At 48.3% G+C, this 23,806-nt stretch overlaps 9 protein-coding genes across 9 annotated transcripts; 5 read left to right on the top strand and 4 right to left on the bottom strand.

Annotated features, from left to right (window-relative positions):
• Positions 1 to 204: 204 nt before the first annotated feature.
• On the bottom strand, positions 205 to 1,610 carry BGW36DRAFT_394719 (uncharacterized protein; the record flags this gene model as incomplete). Its single annotated transcript, XM_046217947.1, has 5 exons — positions 205 to 364; positions 436 to 566; positions 674 to 822; positions 920 to 1,357; positions 1,445 to 1,610. 5 exons carry the CDS (start codon positions 1,608 to 1,610, stop codon positions 205 to 207), a joined length of 1,044 nt encoding a protein of 347 aa, XP_046075325.1.
• A 2,155-nt stretch (positions 1,611 to 3,765) lies between these two features.
• Positions 3,766 to 5,597, bottom strand: BGW36DRAFT_314608 (major facilitator superfamily domain-containing protein). Its single transcript, XM_046212538.1, has 4 exons — positions 5,480 to 5,597; positions 5,006 to 5,420; positions 4,212 to 4,940; positions 3,766 to 4,158 (listed from the first exon to the last, which is right to left on the bottom strand). Exons 1-4 carry the CDS (start codon positions 5,480 to 5,482, stop codon positions 3,848 to 3,850), a joined length of 1,458 nt encoding a protein of 485 aa, XP_046075324.1. The 5' UTR covers positions 5,483 to 5,597; the 3' UTR covers positions 3,766 to 3,847.
• A 927-nt stretch (positions 5,598 to 6,524) lies between these two features.
• On the top strand, positions 6,525 to 8,970 carry BGW36DRAFT_263745 (uncharacterized protein; the record flags this gene model as incomplete). The annotated part of the gene is made up of 3 exons (XM_046210099.1): positions 6,525 to 6,951; positions 7,100 to 8,671; positions 8,768 to 8,970. Coding segments are annotated over 3 exons (2,202 nt in total), but the record flags the coding sequence as incomplete, so codon positions are not given.
• Positions 8,971 to 9,359: 389 nt separating this feature from the next.
• On the bottom strand, positions 9,360 to 12,213 carry BGW36DRAFT_356090 (fungal-specific transcription factor domain-containing protein; the record flags this gene model as incomplete). Its single annotated transcript, XM_046213724.1, has 7 exons — positions 9,360 to 10,431; positions 10,512 to 10,682; positions 10,732 to 11,348; positions 11,407 to 11,492; positions 11,547 to 11,794; positions 11,872 to 12,006; positions 12,071 to 12,213. The coding sequence occupies 7 exons, from the start codon at positions 12,211 to 12,213 to the stop codon at positions 9,360 to 9,362; spliced, it is 2,472 nt and encodes an 823-aa protein (XP_046075322.1).
• A 480-nt stretch (positions 12,214 to 12,693) lies between these two features.
• Positions 12,694 to 14,157, bottom strand: BGW36DRAFT_289554 (FAD dependent oxidoreductase superfamily; the record flags this gene model as incomplete). Its single annotated transcript, XM_046210679.1, has 2 exons — positions 12,694 to 13,545; positions 13,627 to 14,157. The coding sequence occupies 2 exons, from the start codon at positions 14,155 to 14,157 to the stop codon at positions 12,694 to 12,696; spliced, it is 1,383 nt and encodes a 460-aa protein (XP_046075321.1).
• A 629-nt stretch (positions 14,158 to 14,786) lies between these two features.
• On the top strand, positions 14,787 to 16,454 carry BGW36DRAFT_356088 (amino acid permease/ SLC12A domain-containing protein; the record flags this gene model as incomplete). The annotated part of the gene is made up of 1 exon (XM_046213723.1): positions 14,787 to 16,454. One exon carries the CDS (start codon positions 14,787 to 14,789, stop codon positions 16,452 to 16,454), a length of 1,668 nt encoding a protein of 555 aa, XP_046075320.1.
• An 89-nt stretch (positions 16,455 to 16,543) lies between these two features.
• Positions 16,544 to 17,685, top strand: BGW36DRAFT_371883 (Haloacid dehalogenase-like hydrolase-domain-containing protein). Its single transcript, XM_046215416.1, has one exon. The coding sequence runs from the start codon at positions 16,725 to 16,727 to the stop codon at positions 17,529 to 17,531; it is 807 nt and encodes a 268-aa protein (XP_046075319.1). The 5' UTR covers positions 16,544 to 16,724; the 3' UTR covers positions 17,532 to 17,685.
• An 860-nt stretch (positions 17,686 to 18,545) lies between these two features.
• Positions 18,546 to 20,380, top strand: BGW36DRAFT_394712 (putative lysophospholipase; the record flags this gene model as incomplete). Its single annotated transcript, XM_046217946.1, has 4 exons — positions 18,546 to 18,926; positions 18,980 to 19,550; positions 19,624 to 19,988; positions 20,057 to 20,380. The coding sequence occupies 4 exons, from the start codon at positions 18,546 to 18,548 to the stop codon at positions 20,378 to 20,380; spliced, it is 1,641 nt and encodes a 546-aa protein (XP_046075318.1).
• Positions 20,381 to 22,066: 1,686 nt separating this feature from the next.
• On the top strand, positions 22,067 to 23,174 carry BGW36DRAFT_356085 (nitrogen metabolite repression regulator NmrA; the record flags this gene model as incomplete). Its single annotated transcript, XM_046213722.1, has 2 exons — positions 22,067 to 22,710; positions 22,760 to 23,174. 2 exons carry the CDS (start codon positions 22,067 to 22,069, stop codon positions 23,172 to 23,174), a joined length of 1,059 nt encoding a protein of 352 aa, XP_046075317.1.
• Positions 23,175 to 23,806: the final 632 nt, after the last annotated feature.

Genomic DNA, 23,806 nt, shown 5'->3' with positions numbered 1-23,806 from the left:
TCTGGTCAACTGTCACGGTCAACTGGTAACACCAACTGATATAACGGGGTAGGACTACGGCCAACCCTCATCTAGAAAGTCCTCCACCCTTTTACCCTCCCCATTATCCTTGCGGATTTCCTCCACTGTCCACAGCACAAATTTGTGTCCTGGGGGTATGTTGGTATTCTTAAATTTAGCGCCAGTCAACAAATGTGTAAATACTTATCCATACTTCTCATAGGCATATGCCTCAGGATCAGGCCGGAAGAACCACTTTGGAAACCGGAGGCGGACTTTCTTGGGGTCCTTCTTGATAGCATCCTTTTTTTTAGAGATCGAATTCAGCCCCTGCGAGTTGACAGACGCCACTTTCTGATTGCAACTCACGCGCTCGTACTGAAGCAATTGGTAGATTCTGGTTCCAAGAGGGGCGATACCAGGTCCAGTCCGTACTAAGACAGCTGTAGACATGATGCCAGTGTTATAGCGTCTTCGAGGGCTAGTGTGCCGCAACTAGCTGAAGTAGGCACATTGAAATGGGCGGCGTCACCTATTTGCACCACTCGCCCACCAATCGATGTCCACTGGTGGTGTAGGTTCCACCATTAACAGCGGCTAATGAATTACAGAGCCTCGAGAAGCACGCCGCACGAGAGCAAGAACGACCGGATCCCAATCAGGCACGCTCTACAGTGCCTTGAGGACTTCCTCTAGGGTCGATATTTGTATCCCACGACTCCCTCGCCTCGGAGCTGCCTGCCGCTAGGAAGCCTCTGCGCGGCGTGGCCCCCAAAGCCACAAAATCCGGTGATATGTAGACCTCCATATGAATGCCTGGGCCTAGCCAGAGCTCGGGGGCCTCGAGATAAGTGCTTCTGAATTGCCTCGTCCTCAGAAGCTGGCGCGCCTGGGTATGCTGCGCGGTAGGCTGCCATACCGCTTGATTGCGCAGATGTGTACTGGCTAGCAATAAGTAATTCTAAACGTGATTTCGAGGCATCAGCCGCAACCACTATATGGGCAACTCTAACAGAGCCGTCTTCCACAACCATTCCCCCCCCAAGTCCTGTAGCTTCATCCTCAAAATATCTTTCTACACGCTTTACATACTCGAATCCAAGCTTGGCTACCTGCCGCAACAGTATTAGGTAGAATTTCTTGCGGGTCTGCACTGCACCCAAGTACGGAAGACCCTCTCGGTCTGCCAGAAGCTCGGGGTAGTTGAAGCCGGCTTCGGCCGGTCCGAAGATCAATTCCCCATTATGTTTCCAGTAATATTCAGGGATGTCTACTCTATCTTCTTCCAAGTCGCGGCACATATCCGGGCAATGGCGCATGGTAGACATGGCCGAAGGCTGGACGACAATGAGATCACCTGTATAGTATGAGATCAGCAGACACGCATTTAAAGGACAGCTAGAATTTCTTTATTTTTGTAGAAATGATTTGAAAGAATCAGCACAGTCAGGTCCTTTATTTCTCTCGAGAATCCCCACGATGTTATGTCCTTTTCTCCAGCATTCCAATGCCGTCATTAGTCCTCCAACGCCAGCTCCCACAATTAACACATTGACGTGCGTTTCTGGATGACGTTCTAGCAGCGCATTGTGGCCATTAGACTTCCACATTTCAGGATCAAATTCACCCTTATCGCCTAAGACAAAGAAATTGGGCTGCGATGTTATATGTGTGAATCCAAAGACTCGGGAGTAGCACTAAGTATGCAAGTTTAGGATTCAAGAGTGTTTATCACTTGACGGAGATGACAATATTGGGATAGTAATTGCGCACAAAAGGTCAACATCCACAGCTAATACACTACCTTTTTATACTGGCATAATTGATGTACGGTTAGAAGCTTAAGTATATTGATTTAGAAAGTCAACATATCACGGTATAATACTCTATCGTGTGCTTTTCCGCAAGAACGAACAGATGGCCCGGAGTTTTTATCGAGCTACTATCTTTTTCATCAGCCTATTCATATTATTATCCAAAAAAAATAATATACCGGGTGAAGAAATGAACTAGAAGCCTAGAAGCATTTGTACAAATTTGAGAACTGGATAACCCGAAACCTCACGCGTCGTCATCAGTCTGACAGCTGCCAACGTGATTTTCACAAACTAGCCCTAACTCGGGAATAATTTAGCAACTTACGCCGTTTACATTAACTCCTAGTATGTCATTATCGCCGCTCCAAACCCAGTGAAGAATTAGCAACAGCACTGGCTGCTGCTATCAAACACTCTTTTCTCACCAACCCATTTCAAATTACAGCCTGGTCACGACCTCGTGGCGCTCCTCTATATGGGAGCCAATGACACCGAGTAAGTCCTTTATAGGCTTCATGCTTTAGCGATGCATGAGGTTGATTAATGCGACATCTTCGGCATCCCGCACAGAGCCTAGCCTGGTCAAATCTATTCTTATAATTGTATCAAGCCAATCGCATCGACGGCACCTCGCAGATTATGTGCACCCTAGATTTGTTATCATCCTTCAAGCAGTGAAACCCTAGGTGAGTCATTTGTCTATCTTGAGGTGCTTGGGGCTAATGATTGCGTGATGTTTAGATTCACAAATAGGTTGTACCTTTAAATATTAGGGCTAACCAACGAAGTTGGCTTTATATTGAGGATTCACGGTCCAAAATCTTATCTTTTTCTGGCTGAAGAAGACAGGGATGGAATGGAGCGTGGTCGAACTTGGGGAAATGATTAACAAGGTTTGATGAAATTCTACTCGGCGGAGAGTCTCAAAGAAGACCATGTCAGCTCCCTCTCTGTTCAAGCTGTTGTTTAGGAGAAAAAGCAGACCATACAAGCTATTGAGAGTATACTACCTTGTTTGTGTAGGCAGAACGGCTATCCGCTGATATTACTGTCAATAATTGTGTTTAAATGGAAGAACGGTATGTGGACGCAATACGTAACGAATTCGAGAATTTCGATGAAGAGGGGAAGAAAGATTCAAATAGCAATGCGAAAGAACATATCCAATGGCCTCACAGCTTTAGTCCCAACGGAAAATCCCCGAGGCGTAAGGCAATCCAACCAACTCTTAGTGAGCTGCTATAGCCCTAAGATTCGCCCAAGCTGGAGCCTCAAGCATGAGTATCATTGGTCACAGTCACTTCCAGCCGGTGTCGTGGTGTGGCTCGCAACTCCCGAGGCGGATTTTTTGAAGGGGAGGTTTATTTGGGCGAATTGAGATATCGATGAGATGAAAGCAAAGGCGGATAAGATTTCCAATAGCGATCTTTTGAATTTAAAGCTAGGTGGTTGGCCTTTAATCAGAAGTAAACTGTTAGGGGATGAGGAAGGAATGTGAAGGATATTAAGTGTGTTGAAATTCTTTAAGTCTGTCTCAATTTAAGCTTATTTAATTACCCTGGAATAAACTAGGTTAAGCATAATCTGAGTCCGGCATACTTATGGGAGTATAATATTGAAGTGACGTGAGCTCAGCCAATAGAACAATACGCCGAAAGTAATAGGTACATGTACCTTTCTGAAGGAAGATATAGCAGAGCCATCCACAAGATTTACTATGTTGCTGCTTTTTTTCAAATAAATGTACAATTTCACTTTCTGGCATAAGCTTTCAACCAATGCTTTCATTTTTATATTAACTCCATTGATAAATCTTGAAGCTTGGAACCGTCAAATCTTCATATACAAGTGTTAGAATCAGTAATTATTGAAATGACCGAAGTTCCTTTCCCTAGCGTATATCTGTACTTATACGCACATATCTTTATTAACAACGCCACTTTAACCACATTCGCAGGATTTCTAGGGACAGTCTATGAGAGAGAGTAATGAAATAAGGTTTTTGACCCATAGACTTGGCTGCCAGATGTTTACGCCACAGCCGCGCTCTGGGCTGCATCTCCATGAATCCTTTTGAAATTGCTGAACAAGCTGATGAAGAAAGCCACGCCTGCAGCGGCGATAGCCACTGCAAAAGCGGACTGGATTCCTTTGGTGTATGCAACTAAGATGCCGGTCATCTGCTCAGCGGTGAATGTAGACCGTAGTTCTGTGGCCCCAGTAGCAATCACAAGGTTTGGGTTGACATCTGGCGCGCTCTTTAGAAGGGTCTGGATGAGCTGGTTGTTAAAGGCGGCTTCTCCAGCGGCCACGAAGATTGCACCACCGACAGTTTGATGGACTGTAATATTTAGTCAGTTGATTCAAGTATGTAAGTGGATTTAGTCAGCTTACACATGATGATACCTGTTACAGTTGCGATGTCACTGGGAATTGAGTGACCGTGCGAGGCTATAATGGGAACCTGATAAGCTAGCCCCCATCCAACACCGGCGATAATCTGGTATCCAATCCACTTTCCCGTGCTGGTTCCGACGTCAAGTGTAAACAGTAAACCAGAACCAATAGTTGCAAAAACAGCTCCGATAACCAGAAGAGGAGTAGCATGGCCGGTTTTAGAAATACTACCGCCAGAGAAGATGAGTGAAAGTGACACTGCAATGATAAGAGGCAGGTTCCTTATTCCAGACATAGTAGGGTTGACGTTGTCAATGCTCTGGAAGAAGATGGGAAGGTAGTAAACGACAATGAAGTAAGAGCCAACAAAAAACACCGCATATGCAGCATTCACAGAAATTTTGCGGTCCTTCATTAAGCGTGGGGTTAACATGGCCCGTTCACCTTGTAAGTACTCGCAAACAACAAAAGCAACGAGAATTAAAAAGGAGCCTATGATTAAGCCAATCACGGTACTCGATTTCCACGACTTAGAAGACCCAGCGTACTGGAGGGCAAGAATGTATGAGATGACGGCACACAATATCAGGACAGTGCCGGGGAGGTCCATTTGTAAGATCTTCTCCTTCAAGCTCGCCTTGGCCGGCTGAGCCAGCTTGGGAGTGTGGAAGAACAGAAGAATCATTCCGGCTGCAAGACCACCGATGGGTAGGTTGATGTAAAAGCCTAGGGTTGACAATCAATTCACATCTAGTATAGAGCAGAATACCTACGAGCAAGGGGATACTTACACCATCGCCATGTCACCTTGTCAGAGAAGGCACCGCCAACCAGAGGTCCAACAACTGACGCTATACCGTATGATACACCAATAACACCAGTGAGTAGCGGCCGCTTCTTTGGCTCAGCAGCGAATGCAATGATAGTGAACGCGCCAGAGCCGATGCCAGCAGCCCCGACACCAGCAATGGCACGACCAACGATGAGCGCAATAGAGTTAGGAGCAACAGCGCAAATCAAGCTTCCGAGCTCGAAAACAAAAACCGAAACAATGAAGCTTGTCTTAAGAGGAAAATACTTGAAAACTTTGCCCCATGTCGACTGGAAGCAACCAATGGTCATCATGAATGCTGAAGCGTACCAAGTCACATCGCCGAGACCGTGAAATTCATCAGTGATCTTGGGAATAGCTGTGGCCACAATAGTCTAGCCTCAGTTAGAAATGGGATCTCGTCACAGAAAAGTGTAATTGGGTTAATAAGTACCATATCCAGAGCAGTCAAGAATATACTGAGAAGAAGAGCTACAACAATGAAGACAAGTGACAGGCCCTGCGGATAATCCCCTGAGCCTTCTTCTTCAGCCAGCGATTGAATAGATGAGTCAGTAGCTTTGGCTGCATTGGTATCGTCAGGCGTCTCGTTCTCCTCTAACGTGGAGGGAACGCGTGTTGAGCCACCACTGAGCTCACCATTCTGTGAGGCTTTTTCCGCCTCAGCGTACGCGGAACTAGTCATTGAAATTTTGAACGCAACAACGATAAGGAAAATGAAAGTGAGTTATGGAGTACTGTGGAAAGTAAAAAGGATGGGAAACAGTGTTGAATGGAATTGAAGCACTGTAAGATGATCAAAAATAATAAAACACGGTATAAACTCGATTGCCTAAGGTGTGTGAAGGGGTTTTTTCTACCAGTTCCCCTGAAGAACCACAGTATACAAATACAATTACTCATGATCGCTAATGCACCTTCGTCCGGCCGAGTATGAAGCTGCATTTCCGGCAAAGACTTGCCGGTCCGATACATCGGACAGATACATTAGTAAGACGAAAAAAAGTCATTTTGGAGAGTGGGTGGGGACCGATTGGCTGCAGCCAAAAAAAAAATAGATACGGAAATGCTATATTATGTCGGATATAGAAGGTGTAATTTTGATGGATGGTGCATTTACTGGACTGGAACACAGTAGGTTCGTTTAGACATACAAAATGCGCGGTAGCGCGCCAAGCGGCATGCCCCACTGCAGATCACTGAAAGCTAGACCCACATAGCTTGTTCGTCCGACCGATCGGTTGGACGACCACTGGCTTTGTCAGCTCAACATTCAATCCCTCCGAGACTATTCAAATGAAAAAAGACTTCCTCCGCCGAAACGCACCGCAGGCATGTACTGTTTTGCAAGCTATCCTACTAGTGTTTGTTGTTATCATGATAAGGGAACATTTAGACGATGATTTAAAGGTGTCCGCAGCTAGAACAGCTTGAATATGGCATCAAGAACACCTGCTTCCCGTGCTCGGTCTCGCAGCACGCTTACTGAGGACCACGAGACTGGGGCCGAACCTGAAGCAAAACGGAGGAAAACCAGAAAGGGCACTCACAGTTGCTGGGAGTGCAGGCGACAGAAACTGAAGTGCATATTTAGCGCACCCACCGATACTATCTGCTTCCGATGTCAGCAACGCAACACTAAATGCGTTAGCCAAGAATTCCCCGAGGAGGTGTCCGCCCCTGTGGAGCGGACTCGTCGGATGGGTGACCGTGTTGTGAGAGTGGAGGCACTAGTCGAGCAGTTAGTCAAGAAAGTTGGCAGTCATAACGACGGCACGGCTGTTGTTTGTAGAACCCCTGCCAGCGAAGACGGTGGAAATCCTCGTCATGGTATTCCCACCCCTGTTTCAACTGTTGAATCCGACTCTTCACGTTTCCTAGCTTTATACAAGCCTTCTAAGGTATGTTCTTTGGCACCAAAAGGCCACATCTATTGCATCTCCTCGTTACTCAGCCTTTCCTCAGGACGATGGCGCAGTCGAAAAGGAGATTCTCTCCGCGGGGGTTAGACTCAATAAATTTGGATTAATTGCAGATACCCCAACAGGACTAGGGAAATATGAAAAACTATCCCGACTCTTGTATGATTCTTTGCCAACTAGAGAAGATACCGAGATGATATACTCAGCTCGTGGTCACTCTTCGATGCTTTTCCACGAAGTCTGGACTATTCCATACACAATTCTCGATCAAGGTGATCAGAAATGGTCAGAGAATAAAATCGTGGCTCCAGGCCCGAAAACACACCCCGTTATCATAGCCAGATACATGCTTCATCTCGCCGTTTTCCTTCAACATATCCCGCCAGAATTCCACAAGGAGGCTAGAGGCCTGTCAGAATCACCACGGACTATAATGAAACGACTAGTAGACATGGCCATTGGTCTTGTTACAACGAATGATGAGCTCATCGGTAGTATCGAGGGCCTTGAATGTGTCATGATGGAGAGTTTGTATCAATCTAACACAGGTAATCTGCGACGAAGCTGGATAGCAATCCGGCGAGCTTTGGTTATTGCGCAGCTAATGGGGCTTCCCCGAAGGGGTAGTCGAGCACAGTACAAGTTTTTGGATCCTAAAACAAAGGCTGACCCACTGTTCATGTGGTTCCGAATTGTCTTCCACGACCGCCATCTCTGTCTTATGCTGGGTCTTCAGCAAGGCTGTCTTGATCACAGTATGACTTCTGACGCGATGATGGCAAGTGAGACTCCCGTTGGACGCCTTGAGCGCATGCATTGCGTTCTCGCATCTCGTATCCTACAACGCAACGAATCGGATCCCAGCTGTCGTGATTTTGACGTGATGCGAGATCTAGACATGGAATTGCAAAAAGTGACCAGAATACTGCCCAACAAGTGGTGGCTCGTGCCTGACCTCGCTCGGTCTATGAGCGATTCGCATGCTCTGTTTTGGGACATGAGAAGGCTATTTGTTCAACTATTCCACTACAACCTGCTCAACCAACTCCACCTACCCTACATGCTTCGTTCCTCAGACGAACGCAAGTATGACTATTCCCGAATCACCTGCGTGAATGCCTCTCGGGAAATACTCTCCCGCTTCGTCATGTTCCGCAGCTTCAACCAGAGTACCTTTTGCTGTCGCATGGTGGACTTTTTCGCACTGATGGCCGCTATGACGCTACTTCTGGCGCTTATTGATAGTCATCGCTCTTCATCAGCCGAAAAACTTCTTGCCCATCAATACCTCACTGATCGTGCCATGATAGAGCAGGCACAAGAAAACATGGAAGAGGTCAATCGTCTCAACACCGATCTGCTGAGTGCACAAGGTGCCGATTTGCTGCGGCGCTTACTGGCGATTGAAGCCGAGGCTGCGGACGGGCATATGTATAGGGCTGAAGGCGTGAGTGTTCAGGTGCCAGAATCTGAGTTGGCGCAATCAGAAGAAGATAATATAAGTGAGTTTCGCATGTACATACCTTATTTTGGGACCATCAAGATTGCCCGCGATGGTGTGATCTCGAAGAAGATACCCGCCGCCGAGCAACTTCTCGGAGCAAGCAGCAATAATTCCCAACTTCCAATAACCAACGAATTCAACAAAACTACCCCGGAGATCCGGAATTCAGAGACAAGAATCTATTCATCCAGCTACGCCCGTCATCGAACATCTAACCCCGCAGCAATAGCACCACTGCCAACTGTGGGGCCAGATTATGACTGCATTGAAGAATTTCCAAAAACACTACGACTAGAGCCCTATGCAAATATACAGCCGCAACTACCGGCGTCATCTCCAGGCAACAACAGCGTTGCAGCGCCGTTTATGCCACAGCTTTCAGGGTCTATCTCCGATACTCTTCTGCAGCAGCCCGAGTATCCTGTTCTAGCGGCGGATGTAGACAACTGGGCATTTCAAGGGGTCGACATGGCTTTTTTCGATAGTTTAATGAGAGGAGGTGAATCTGACGAGAATAGAGGGATGGAGTGGATCTCGTGGCAGAATGGAGGTGGAGATAGCTAGGTAGTGAACCAAAAAAAAAAAGGAAGTCAGTATCTTTTTAACTCCTGGCGGGAAGATTATATTGGAATAATATATGTATACAATGAAATCTCGGAGTACATGTTGATCATACCTATGTAACTTTTGGCGATTCGACAGGCTGCCTTAACACAGGGTATAGCAAGCACAGAGTAGAGGAACAAAATTTTGTCACCCAAATGTATGATTGATACACGCAGCATCGATATTCGAGTAGAAATGAACATATTCGTCACACTCGCTTTCATCACGCTCTTGAAGTGGCACAAACATTGCAAGATTGCGTGGGGGAACGTTAATTGTCCTCATCCAAAGCCAGAATTGAAAACGAACTCCGAATTTCGTAAAACATCTTGAAAGAACTCTGACTCTGGATGAAGAGTCCCAGTCGCTCCTAGGTTTATATGTGCGTCGCTAAACAGATCCAAATCAATTGTAGAATAAAACGAACTGAAATTGTCAATTGTCTCTATCTCGCCATTATTCGGGATTGTCAGGTGGACGTCTGGAAGGCTGTTTTCATCATCGACATTTGTAGGACCGTTATGTAGATTCTGCTGTATTTGTGTGGAGAAGAGTGGGGCGGTTCTTGACTGCCTTGATGATGGGACAGGAGTTTGAACAGATTTTCCATTGTTGGAGCAGTTATTTCTCGTATTGTGATCGTTGTTGGTTGCTTTCCACATAGACTCCCAAGATTTGAACGAATCATATCGTAAATCCGATGTTAATTTCGTATTTTGACTCGATTCCTGCGAGTCTAGCAGTTGCAGACGCGATAGCGCACGTTCTAGAGATTCGATCAGAGATACTTCAGATCGTGCTGAGTCTCCAGCAGCCGACATCTCACAAATCATATCGAGGCCACGCTGCAAAATGTCATGGAATTGACATGTTTCATCCTGGATTGAAAATGCAATCAACACTAATAAGGATGCACGGCAAGAGCTGTATTCAATGTAACAGGCTCGAGCTAATCCTGGAGTATTGTCTCTTAATGACAGGCAGATATCGAGAGCGTCTAATGCGGCTTGCACACAGTCATTCACCAGCTCTAGTCGCCGAGATGGAGGTTTCTCTTTACATTCCGAGGTATTGGTTGTGGGGTTTCTTTGTTCGATTTCTGGAGACGTTTCAAATCGAGACCGAGAGTGAGAACGGCGTAATAGAAATGGGCGTCCAACAAAAAGCCGCACTAGACAGTATTCTAGACGAACATGCATCGCAGCTCGCCAGGACGCGATACCGTGGGATAATATGGGGTGTGTAATTACCTCTGGAAGAGACTCCCACCATGCTGCGAGAGCCTTCTTTGTGTCCATCAAACGAGATAGAGTATTTGGTATTGTTTGTTTAGGTAGGGTACGAAGCGTTGTCCTGTGGATGATCCGGAGTTAGCCAGAGTTCATATATGCAATAGATAGATATATCTTTGTCTATTTGGATAGAAAACCAACATATGAAGCAGAAATTCCTCTAGATAATGAACAAGCCTGATAGAAGTGGCCATATGTATTGTATTCAAAAATTCGCCGTTCTCCCCATAATTCTCCGACACAGTTGGAAGGTTTGCTTCGACATCGCTACGGGAGAGTGATAGCGGCCGTCCATGGAAGATGTTAATTTTCCTATGAGGATAAATTAATTCTCCATCAGGGACTTAAAATGAATACATACCTATCCAAAGTATAGGCACTCCACCAAACACAGTTTCTGGTCTCGATCGTGACAGTGCTAAGCGCATTTCCTGTATACTGACGATGCATCCCATTTTGCATTGCCAGCCGAATCGCAAGATTCAAATAGACGTATGCAAGGCCCGAAGCATCTAACGGAAGTGTGTATACTCCAAACAGTAAACATGCCTGGACACTTTCGAGCGACGACAACTCAATGATTTCCGGAAGAAGCTGGACTGCTTGCTGATAGAACATTTTGCCCACCTCATCTTCGGAAAAAGTAAGACTGTCTTTTGCTCTGTGATTTCTTTGGGTTGAGTCCAAGTATACGTATTGGGTGCCGATAGCAAAGATCGTGAGTACTATGCTTATTGCAGGGGCGTCTTTAGTAGATAAGTTCTCAGGCTTTGAATAAAGCGTATTGATTTTCTCGATAGACCAGCTCTTGTCAACAAGAAAGTAGTTTGTTTGAGCATACTTGAAGAAGATATCGGCTAGAAATTCGGCGACGTGGCGAGGAGGGAAACAAGATATTATAGTGGAGAGGTTGCTCAAGCCAGATTGTACTTTTTCTGCTCTCCAATATCCCGAGATTTCATCCGACCCATGCATAGACTGGAGGTCATATTAAATCATAAGCCAGGAAGGCACCTAGTTAGGGTTTCCAACATACCTGGAACATTGTTGCAGATATACGGTCATCAATATGTCGCTTCAATCGCATCGAGAAATTCCAATAGGAAAATTCTCCGGAATAGTCTAGTTAGAGATTTCAGTAATGTGCGATGGCGACAAATGAAAGAGGAACCCAACGTGTCACATTTTCCTGGACCGGATCAATCGTGCAAACTTCTTCATCAAGAGATATCAGATCATCCTCGTCTTCTAAATCCAGATGCCTGGTGTCAACTAGGTTGGCTCCAGTTTGAGTGAGAGATTCATAGGTTCGCTGAAGACCCTCTGTTTCAAGATTCAAGTCAGGGCATCTGACTTTCAATATCTGTTCCATATAGAAACAACGGCTCGAAAGCTCAGTAACGTGAGACTTTGAAATTCTAGGTCTAGATATTTTACGAAATATCAATTGATAGTTAAGTTAATTAGCAATGCGTAAAGTTTTGATACCTTTGTGCCTCACCTTGCAGCACGCGGCGGGTCATCTTGATCTTGTGAATCGGTACGGTTGAATTCGCATACATTCGAATAATACAAACATCTTCGACAAGGGACTCCTCCCTCGCACTTTTCTTTCAGTTTTCGACATCTGTCGCAGCTACTGGGGGTCAGTCCTGGCAGTGACCTTTACTAAATCATTAAATCATTAAGAGGAGACTCACGCTCGAACTGCACGTTTCCTTTCTTCAGCCAGGACTCTCCGTGGTTTGTTTTTACGTGGCCTTTCTGGATAATTTGGGCTAGCACCGCTCACTGGATGATTTCCCTGGCGATTCTCTAGATTATTGGGTGGATCCAAGTTCATGATTTATCCGCTCCGCAGCTATCAGGGTGAAGCGTCATGAACGGTATAATACCTAGCCGCCAGCTGACAAAATACGGGGTGATAAGATGCAAGTGCTGAGGGGGGTGTTATTGAATTAAGGATGTAGGTGGAGTAGGCTTGTCATTATTGATTGACGACGATTTGACTCCAAAGTCCCCCTCCCTAGCCTCGTGTGCTTATCAGCACTCCATCCACCATCCACATTAGGGGATAGTGTCGACTTGGACCCCCACACGGTTCTTTGGCCGTTGATACGCTAAGGTTATAGGTCAAGAATTGGGCCAATAAAACAAAAAGAATACAGAAAGAATATAAGATGCCGGGCATACTTACGAATACACATATATAGCTTCGGATGTGTTTATCTGAAATTGCACATAAGATGGAAATAACCGAAAAAATATGTATAAATGATATAATATCTAAATATGCAATCCCACCATACAGGAATATCAAGACTTATTGCTTGGTTGCGGGAAATGACCCCGTACCCAAAATATCTCCATCCTCCTCACTACCATTCTGTGCCCGGTCGATCCGAGCCTGCGATGACTGGAACAACCTGGGTATACCACTCTGCTCAAACGGTACATCATGCGCGATCATTTTCGCCAACCCTTTCGTCGAAAGCCAAATAACGGGCATTCCATGGCCATTGAAACCAGCAATAACATACTGACCAAGCTTGTTCGGCACAGATCCGATATGGGGGTGCGAATCGTATGAGTACCCCATAACTCCGCTCCATATTTTACTGATTGCTGCACCGCTGTCCTCCCAACCGTGATACGTCTTTTGCATATAGTCATGGTAATAATCATTCGCGGCGTCGATGAGTATGCTATCATCCACGTTATTGTACCATTGGTCTCTGAAAGGTTTGAATTTCGCCGAAGCGCCGCCGACAACAATGCTCCCGTCACTTCGGCCAATCAAGTAAGAGAGATTGTTGTCGTCGGTTCGGTTGATGTACGAATTGTTGAGGAGAGGTGCTTTTGCGCCGTCTGGTACGGCAATGTGGCATGCGATGCCTTTGCAGGGGATGATATTCTTTGCGTATTCGGGAAGAAGCCCCGAGACGTATGCATTATTTGCATGGATAATTTTGTCTGCATGGATATTTCCGCGTGGAGTCTCAATCATAAATCCGCCTTGGGAGGCCGGCTGTATTGAGGTCGCCGGAGTATTGGTTTGAAGATTCACTTGGCCACTGGCGAGAATTAACTTCGTCAAATGTATAATGAACTTGTACGGCCACAAAGAAGCTGCTGTGTATGATGCGGCAGCTTTCGCACCTTTGACACCAGATATCTAAGAATAGTAAGTCAGTACTCACGGAATATAGTGTAGTCAACAATGTAAGGAATAAGAAAGGAAGAAATAGCCACATACGCCTTCTGCTTCCTTTCCGGAGTAAAAAATAACATCTTCCATATAACTAAGGCCATAAGCAGTCATCTGTTCGTAGACAGCTTTTGCTTTCTGGGCTGCTTGCTCGTTACACCAGACATCAATGGACCTGCAAAGATTGAAGTCACAGTCAATCCCTTGCTCTCGAACGAACTTCTTGAGGGCTGGAACATGTGCGATCTCAAATTCGGCAACTTCAGCAGCTGCCTCGAGGCCAGCTCGGTCAATATATGTCGGGATATGGCCGTACAGATCGGGTCTCAAATGTCCGCCATTTCGACCAGTCGCTCCGGAACAGACTCCTCGTGCATCGAGTATGGTGATGGAGGTCTTCGTGCCCTCGGCAAGCAGATGGTATGCTGTACTTGTTCCAGCGTAACCAGCACCGATAACCAGAATGTCGGTATGCGCTGGCAGAGCCTCTGTGGAACGATAGTCGCTGAATTCGTTATTTCCTTCTTGTTGCCAGAAGGTTTGTCCAGGATTCGGCGCCGGAAGGCATCCATGCGCCATTGAAGCACAGTTGGCAGAACTCATTGGGGTCGTAGATGATGAAAAAGGTCATCATGGGATTTCTACATTGAAGCGACAGAACAATTTTCGCTAGATTTATGCCGGCTTGATTACTCCGTGGTTTTTTGGATGTGGGGTGGTGATTAAGCCGGAATAGAAAATCGGAATAGATAGTTAATTGCCGACTAATCCTTAGCATTTTTGGCCGGTCCGGTCAATCCCCAGTCCTTCTTATCTTGCGCCAATCAACTGCCGAAGGCAGATAATTAAGCATTTTAGGTTCTGAGCATTGTTGAGAGGAGATGATGGCCGGAATACTATTTTTATTGTGACAAGGCGGGGCAGTAGAAGCTGCAGGTATCCGGTCTGCAGGCTTCCGGTGCTGCCCACATTTCAGAATGCAGGGGCTCAGGGCGTGTACCCGGGGGCCTCACGATGATAACACGAGCATTTAGTAGTAGCTAATTCTATCTACTAGCATGGTTGCTAATCCCTGCGATATGATTAGTGGCAACACCGCAACGAAGAAGATAACGAACCTAGAGGACTACGTATTAAAGGGCATCAAAATATGCTGAGTGGCCTCAAAATCCAATTACCAGTCCGTGTCATTCATCCCTTTACACACCATGTCCTCTTTGTCAGGCCACGACCTACCTTCCCCGGAAGAGGTGATTCCTGGAGACTGTAAGGACGAAGAGAAGGCGATGGTTACAGAGCTCGGCAGCAGGTCGGAACTAATTGCCAATGGATACTACGAGGAGCGCCAGGCGTTCCGCCAAGGCCTCCGAGAGCGTCATATCCAGATGATTGCTCTAGCAGGGACAATAGGAACGGGCCTTTTTCTCAGCTCTGGTCGTGCTATTGCTAATTCCGGGCCCTTGGGCTCGTTTCTGGGGTACTCAATCGTCGGATTATCTGTCTCCAGTATAATGTTCGCTATAGGTGAATTGGGGGCTCTTGTGCCTCTCAACGGAGGCATTGTGCGATACAGCGAGTACTTCTTCGACCCTGCGCTATCTTTTGCTAATGGGTGGAATCTGGTCTATTCGTACCTAGTTTCTATTCCAGCAGAGGTCACTGCTGCTGCGGTGCTTATTGAGTTTTGGATAACCATTAATAACGCAGTCTGGATTACTATCTTCGGTGTCCTGATGACAGCTACCGCAGTCCTGCTAGTGCGAGTATACGGAGAATTGGAATTTGGGTTCTCGATGCTGAAAATCATGCTTGTCATTGGCATCAACATCATGGCTCTCGTCATCACCTGCGGCGGCGGGCCTAATCACGAGTCAATCGGGTTCCAATACTGGAAGAGCCCCGGTCCATTTGTACAATACCTAGGTATCAAAGGCTCCTTGGGACGCTTTCTCGGCTTCTGGACGACAATGAACAATGCTGTCTACTCCTACTCTGGTATCGAGGTCATTACTGCTGCTGCTGCAGAGACAAGAAACCCGCGACGCGCCATCCCGCAAGCAGCACGACGTATCTTCATCCGGATTATTCTGTTCTACGTCATTACCATCTTTATGGTTGGTCTCGTGGTGCCTTCGAACGACCCAAGTCTCCTCCGTTCCACCGGTACCGCGTCACAATCTCCCTTCGTCATTGCAGCTACTCGCGCGGGAATCAAAGTTGTACCGTCGATCATCAACGCCGTCATTCTCACCTCTGCATGGTCGTCAGGAAACTCCAACATGCTCAGTGGCTCGCGGGTCCTGTACGGTCTGGCGGTGCATGGGCATGCGCCGAAGGTCTTCCGTCGGATCAACCGATTCGGGGTTCCATACGTGTCTGTGGCACTGTTCAGTGTATTCATCTGCTTGGGATACATGACCATTTCCAGCACCGCGAGCACCGTGTTTAATTGGCTGCAAGATCTGGTTTCGGTCTCAACTATCATTAACTGGTTGAGCATCTGCGTTGTCTACCTACGCTTTTATTATGGATGCAAGAAGCAGAATATCGACCGACACAGAGATCTTCCCTACGCAGCCCCTTGGCAGCCGTATGCAACCTGGGCGACGTTGATTTTGTACATTGTGTTACTTTTAACAGGGGGGTATAGTACTTTTATGCGTGGAAAATGGAGTAATGAGACGTTCGTTTCGTCTTATATCAATATTCCCATTATTCTGTTGCTATATTTCGGGTTTAAGCTGTGGAAGAAGAGCAAGATTGTACCTTTGGATGAACTACCGATCAGACAGTTTATTGAAATCTACCAGAGGAATCCGGAGCCAGCGCCGAAGCCGAAAAGAGGGCTTCACAGGTTGAATATCTTGTGGTCTTAGCCATTATCTCTATTACTGAATTTTTAATTTTACTATATGATAATTCAACATAATCTATTATACAATATAATCTAATCTACTAATCTAATCGGCGGACATGATGGCCGGACCGGTCAAAATGGGTACTCCCGATAAAGCAATCAACTCATTTCTTCCCCTCACCCCTCACTGACCACATCGTATCCAGCTTCGTTCTCAGGCCCGGGTTTATTAATTAATAAACCAAGTAGACTTGTCCCACATCAAAATCTATGGACTGGACACTTTTAAATGCCCCAATCTCATCTACAGCATTCAATTCAATCCACCGCCCGATATACACATTACTATATAGTTCCCTCAACCTTTAATATGCCCCCCAAAAAGCACGTCGTCTTCGACGTCGTCGGCACCTGCGTCTCCTTTGACGCATTCTACTCACGCATCAACCTCATCCTCGGACCCAGACTCCGCCACCACAACATCACCGCGCAACTCTTTGGCTACACATGGATGGAAGCCGCGGAACTCGACTTCACCTTCCTCTCCATCTCCGAGCGCTACCAACCCTACAAACACGTCTTAAAAGCACTCTTCTACCGCACCCTCTGGATGGCCGGGGTCCCAGACCCACGCTCCTTTGCTACTGACGCCGAACGCGATCAGTGTATCGCCGGCTACTCGGATCTCCAGCTCCGGCCCGGCGCGAAGGAGTGTTTCGAGAAGTTGAGGGGTGATGGGTTCACGGTGTGGTGTTTCACAACCGGGGATGTGGCGCGTGTGCGAGGATATTTTGAGAATGGTGGTGTGGATGTGCCAATGGAGAATTTTGTGAGTTGTGATTCGAGAGGCGTGGCGAAGCCGGCGTTGGAGGCGTATCGGTCTGTGCTGGAGAGGTTTGAGGAGGGAGACGAGAAGTGGTTTGCGGCGGCGCATATGTGGGATGTGTCGGCAGCAAGGATGGTTGGGTTTAAGGGGGCATATTGCTCGGTGTATGAGATGGAGTCGTGTAAGGAGATCTTTGGTGAGATGGATGTTATGGCTGAAAGTTTGGTGGAGATGGCAGAGAATATTTCACGGATGTATAAGGATACTTAGCACCTCAAGATATACTATAAACGGCATCTGGATTAATAGGCTAGATAGTCTAATTACCCTGATTGCTGAGAATATCCCGGGTTTACACATATCTATACCATCTAGCGTTGAGGCGGATATGGAGTTGAGGTCGGGTATTCCAGCACTTCTATCCAATAGATTTATACTAAAGCAGTCACTAAATAGTCACTAAGAGCGAAGGTAATAATCAGGCCAACTGCTACGTCAACTACCTATAAACGAGCTACAATGGTCTGAATGTCATCATATCCCAATGTTGACAAGGCTAGATATTACATATGCAGTATAGAATGATGTAAATGCTAGTAATTTAATATATTGAGATTGATACACATAACTAGAACATCGTGAACATAGACCATTCAAGTTCCTAACCATGCCCCAGCCGAGATCCAAGCAGCAACGCTCCACAGAATGAATCCTCGATGGCGGAAAACATTCACGTTAGAGGCCTGGGCGGCAACCAGGTTGGAGGATGGCGGGCAGATTAGCAAGATGGAGGAGATGGTGGATACGGCGTATTATCACGAGTTTTTCCACGGTTTCAGAAATACATGAGCGATAATCAATAAGAGTGGCTATGAACAATAACTAGGTAAATTAGGGTTTTATATTGAGATATGTACTATAGTCACGTTACACAACATCAATTGATCGCATCCTAGTAATCTAGTAATGCAAGTCAGAATTAAGAGCCCAAGCAGTCTACCTACCCTGCAATATGTAGCAAATCAGCTCGCCTTGAAAATAATAACTCAGAAATTAATTTTTCATACTATCCTAACTATGCCGATCGCGTTACGAGATAGAAATTTCGAGTGGGGCCGCTCAACCTTACGGACAACGCTTCTCTTCCATCATCGACTTTACGCTGAAACATTGACGGTGTGATAATATGCTGCTACTGATTTACCTGTGAATCTGTCCAGTTAGCTAGTATCGGATATGGACGTAGGAGTTGATTGATTAAATCCTTACAATCGAATCGATGCCATGGAAGCCCACCACCTCCCCAGCACCGTCCCCGAGTCACAGGTGCTCATCATCATGACCGGGGGCACCATCTGCATGCAGCGGTCACCATCCGGCTTCGTACCCGCGCGGGGCTTCCAGGAAACATGTCTCGCCAAAATCCCCATATTCAACGACGGCTCGCGGCCGCAGCCGATGAAAGTGGTCGTGGATGCAGACGGGCGCGCAAAGAAATATGCCAGCCTTCGCACGCCGGCCAGTCTGTACGACCGCCAGGTACGGTATACCGTACTCGAGTTTGAGGAATTGCTAGACAGCAGCTCGATTGATTCCAGGGGATGGGCGCTGATTGCGCAGACCATTTACAATAATTATACCCTATTTGACGCGTTTGTCGTGCTGGTCTGTCTCCTCATTACTTCTTAGTAGTGGATATCGGCTGATGATGATTCTAGCATGGAACCGATAGCTTGGCGTATACCTGCTCAGCGTTGAGCTACATGCTGCAGGAGCTCGGCAAGCCCGTGATCTTGACTGGTTCGCAAGCGCCGATGCTGGAGCTGCAAAACGACGCATCAGACAACTTGCTCGGCAGTCTTGTTGTCGCAGGCCACTTTATGATCCCTGAGGTCTGTTTGTACTTCAACTACAAGCTCTTCCGCGGCAACCGAGCAACGAAAGTATCTGCCAGCGACTTCGCTGCCTTCGACTCACCCAATGCACCACCGCTGGCGGTGACCACGTCGATGAGAACGCTGGTGAACTGGGATCTAGTACGACGACCAACCAGCCTGCAACATTTCAGCATCCGCACCAACCTCGACACCAGCCACGTCGCGTGCCTACGAATCTTCCCCGGCATAAAGCCGGAAATGGTCGACGCTGTGTTGAAGCTCGACGGTCTGCGAGGATTAGTTCTCGAGACATTTGGCGCTGGCAATGCGCCTGGCGGCCAGGACAACGCGATGACCAAGGTCCTCGCGAGCGCGATTCAGCGGGGAATTGTGATTATCAATATCACGCAGTGTAGATAACCTTTTCATTTCTTTTTCGATCTACACCACTAGGACTGACTAACTTGCTAATGCTATGCTAATAGGTCTCACCGGCCATGTCAGTCCCGTGTACGCGCCCGGCATGACGCTGTTCCGCGCTGGCGTGGTGGCCGGCCAGGATATGACGACGGAGGCGGCCCTCACGAAGCTGGCGTATCTGCTTGCACTGCCAGAATCAACGGCCGAGTCGGTGGCGAGGGATATGGCGGTGTCGCTGCGCGGCGAGCTCACGAACCACTCACAAACCGTCTTCCGGCATCCAGACGGCGGGCTGTCGGAGCGCACGACGACGCTGACGGCGCTGGGCTACGCGATTGCGCAGGGCGATCTGGCGCGCGTGCAGGATCTGGTCAAAGGCGAGAATATCTGGATCCTGAACGATGCGGATTATTCGGGGAATACGCCGGTGGTACGTCTCCTCTCTCTCTCTCTACCTATCTATATCAATCGATATTTACATGTATACTAACTACTCAGCACATCGCGGCTCACTCGCCGTCGCTCGAGATCCTGCGGTTCTTCCTGCTGCAAGGCGCGTCGGTGCACTTGCGCAATAGCGCGGGCCGCACGCCGCTGTTCCTGGCGGCGAGCGCGGGTCTGGCTGAGCATGTCGTGCTGCTCCGCAAATCCGGGGCGCATCTTCACGCGGACGAGAAGGCGGTGGCCGAGATACAGGCGCGACAGCGGCCGGGCGTGTGGAGTATGGCGGGGATGAATCCGCTGAATGGCAGTACAGACCAGTGGGCGGGGGGTACAGAGTGGTCGCCGAGCGTGAACGGGGTGGCGGGGTCGGCGCCGTAACCTACAGTCGATATCCGTACATAGAATATACTATATAACTATCCTATACACAACGAATAAGTTAGTTATAATTAGTGTCACTGCATATCGAGTAGGATACACTATTCCCAGAACGGCAAGCGCGCCAAGAAAAGGTCCGCGGAAATGCTTGATCCTCCGGCAGCCAATCACCGGCCGAGCGCATGCTTATCGGCGGCACAGGCCTTGATTGGCCGACGATAAGCGGCCGGCATCGGCAGCGTCTTAGTCATCGCGAATGATCTCTGATTTCGTCATTCTATTATTATCATTATCGTCGGACGGCGATAGAAAGATAGCGGTAGTCCGCGATAGATCGAGATAGACAGGCACAGATCGAGAATAGTCTCAGATAGACAGAATGGGACACGCGTGGGAGAAAAAGCAAGCATGCCAGGCACAGTCCTATTTAAGCGGGCGTAGTCGTGCGGGCGTGATAAGTGATCAAATATGAAATAAAAATCTCACCATCAGGCATCGACAGCAGCCACGCCTTGCGAGGAATTGGCCATGTACCGAGCGAGTACCCCGCGGTCAGGAGGGGCCTGGCTCAGCTTCCAGCCAGGATGCGGGCCGGCTTATTTTCTTCCGTCTTTACCAGCATGAAAGACAGGCACAGCCAGAAAAGAAGAGAAAGAACCGCACACCACCAGAGGGAAACAGAAAGAAAGGGTCGAGAATTGCCCCAGCGACATTCTCCATACTCCTCTACTCCAGTCTAGACTTTGCACCACACGCCGCGCGCTGCATAGTGTACCGTGTACACCGAGTGCCCAGTGTATACACTATACAGTATACACTGCTATAGAGTCCAGTTTCTGTTACCTCATCCGATCCATCTGCACGCTGCTAGTCGTGGAAGCGAACAGTGACAGTCGTGGCAAGTGGACCGCCGTGCCTGGTTACGTAAAGGAAAAAGGAAGAGACAGCATGGCTGCGGTGTTCTCGTTGGCATCGCTGTGCTTCTGTTATTAATTTTGGCTCTGTGGCTGCATCTGGAAGGTCCTTCCCTGCCTGGAGGGGTCAGGTGACTGCTCCTGGATATTTGGATAGAGACTCTCGCCTTCCCCAGACGATTCTCAAGGTCCTCTTGACTCGCGACTCGACTCGCGACTTGCCTTGGCGCCCTCGTGGAGACAGTGACACACGAACCGAGTGCTGTGTCCACTCGAACCAAACTCCAGAACGTGCAGTGCAAATTTTCATATTGCCCATCCAGTGACCCCAGTGCTCCCCCGTGCAGGTAGCAGCAGCAGTAGCAGTAGCAGCAGGAGCTGAGCAGAGCAGCAGTAGGCTGGACGGCAATAATATTATCGACATTATTGTCCCTATCCACTCGCAGCTCGATCCGTCCTGCGCTTATTCGATCTGCTCGGCATTGCACCATCAGCTTCCGCCCTCGCGAGAACGTGACGATATCCTGATCCAGCCTCCACTTGGTCAGTCGGCCAGTAGATCAGTAGGCGTCTCGCTGTGTTGGCTGCACCAGACGTCGCATTCGTGCCTTACTTGTTCCTTTCACCATCTGTCGCCATCTCTGCCTCATTTATCGCCCTTCTATCACCTTCGCCGCCTCCCTCTGGACCGTGGACGGTATATAGTGGGGACGCCGCTCTTCTACGCACCTCCCTCCAAGTTGAACCATCACCACCTATACAGCTCCCATTCATGACCCAACCGCACAAAACCATCGCCGTGGTCAATGCCACTGGCCGCCAGGCCGCCTCGCTCATCCGCGTCGCCTCCGCCGTAGGATATGCCGTGCGCGCTCACACCCACACGCTCAAAGGCGTAATAGCCGCCGAGCTGGCATCCCTGCCCAATGTGACGCTCATCCAGGGCAACCTGCTCGCCAACCCGTCGCTGATGGACGAAGTCTTTAAAGGCTGCCAGCTCGCATTCATCAACACCGTCTCGCAGGCCGGCGACGAGGTCGCAATGGGCCGCGCGCTCGCCGATGCCGCCAAACGAGCCGGCTCCGTCCAGCACTACGTCTACAGCAGCATGCCCGATCATTCCGTGCATGGCCCGTGGCCCGGTCTGCCCATGTGGGCGTGCAAATTTACCGTCGAAAACTACGTGCGCCAGCTCGGCATCCCCGCGACGTTCGTCTATGCCGGTATCTACAACAACAACTTCACCAGTCTCCCGTACCCGCTCTTCCAGATGGAGCTCAAGCCGGATGGGAGTTTCGAATGGGCCGCGCCGTTCGCGCCAGACGTGCCGCTGCCATGGCTCGACGCTGAGCACGACGTGGGACCGGCCTTGATTCAGATCTTCAAAGACGGGCCGCAGAAGTGGAACGGCCATCGGTAGGATCTTTCACCATGAAATCTCTATAACCGTACTAATTGTTTGTAGAATCGCACTCACCTTCGAAACACTATCTCCCATTCAGGTCTGTAATGCATTTTCTCGCGCGCTCGGACGACGCTGTCAGTATCGGCGCACCAACAAGATCGAAATCAAAGTCGGCATTCCAGCGGGGTACCGCGAGCAACTGGAAGGACTCGAGAAACTATTTGGACAGCTGGAGGCGCCGTACTTCCCGCAGCCCGAATTCAACGCGCCGGCGGCCGGATCGCCCAAGGGCCTTGGGCCTGCGGGCGGCAAGGGCGCTGGCGCAGGCGTGATGCAGGGGCCGGGCGGCGTGGTGTCGCAGCGTGTCACGGATGAGGCCCGCCGGCTGTGGCAGGGCTGGCGGGACATGGAAGAGTACGCGCGCGAGGTATTTCCAGTAGAGGAGGAAGCGAATGGACTAGAGTGGATGTTATAACATCTCTCTTCGACCTCATGATTCTACTTGCATACAGCCGATGGAGCCTTGATACTTCTTCTTACTCATACTTCTTTACTTGGCATGAACAATACAGGCGCTGGATACGTTACGACTTACGACGGTGCGGACAAAAGTTTTCTTCTACACGGCGTTGATGCGGACGGTGGCTACCTGATTTCTACAACTAAATTACTTAATCAAATTTCACTTTGCTACAATCCATAATAAATTAAATTAAATTAAATTAAATTGCTTCCAATCCTGTGGCGTGCGTTGGGCAGCGACGTTGATACCCCAAGTATACATACATGTATACAAATAGGTATGCATATATGTAAGCATGCAATGCATAATGGCCGCCAATCAAAGAATCACAGTATACACATGTATTCCTAATCGAACAGCCAGCGTCTGACCCAGCCAATAGGCGTACATCCACACCAACCTATCATATACACACCTTTCCACATACCCTTCCAATGAAACATAGCCCTCTCCATCCCTCCGTTCCTCCCTCAGCGACACCCACTAATCGAATCCATCCACAAGGAAGATAGATATCCTAGCAAGGATGATGAGAAATGGGAAGAGGGAGGGCGGTAGGTTTGAGGGTTTTATTGCAAGTTTTT

This window comes from Talaromyces proteolyticus (assembly GCF_021365285.1).
Source record: "Talaromyces proteolyticus strain PMI_201 chromosome Unknown BGW36scaffold_3, whole genome shotgun sequence".
NCBI classification, from domain to species: domain Eukaryota; kingdom Fungi; phylum Ascomycota; class Eurotiomycetes; order Eurotiales; family Trichocomaceae; genus Talaromyces; species Talaromyces proteolyticus.
The sequence above is the reverse complement of the archived record's forward strand: the minus strand, read 5'-3'. Positions and strand labels throughout refer to the sequence as shown.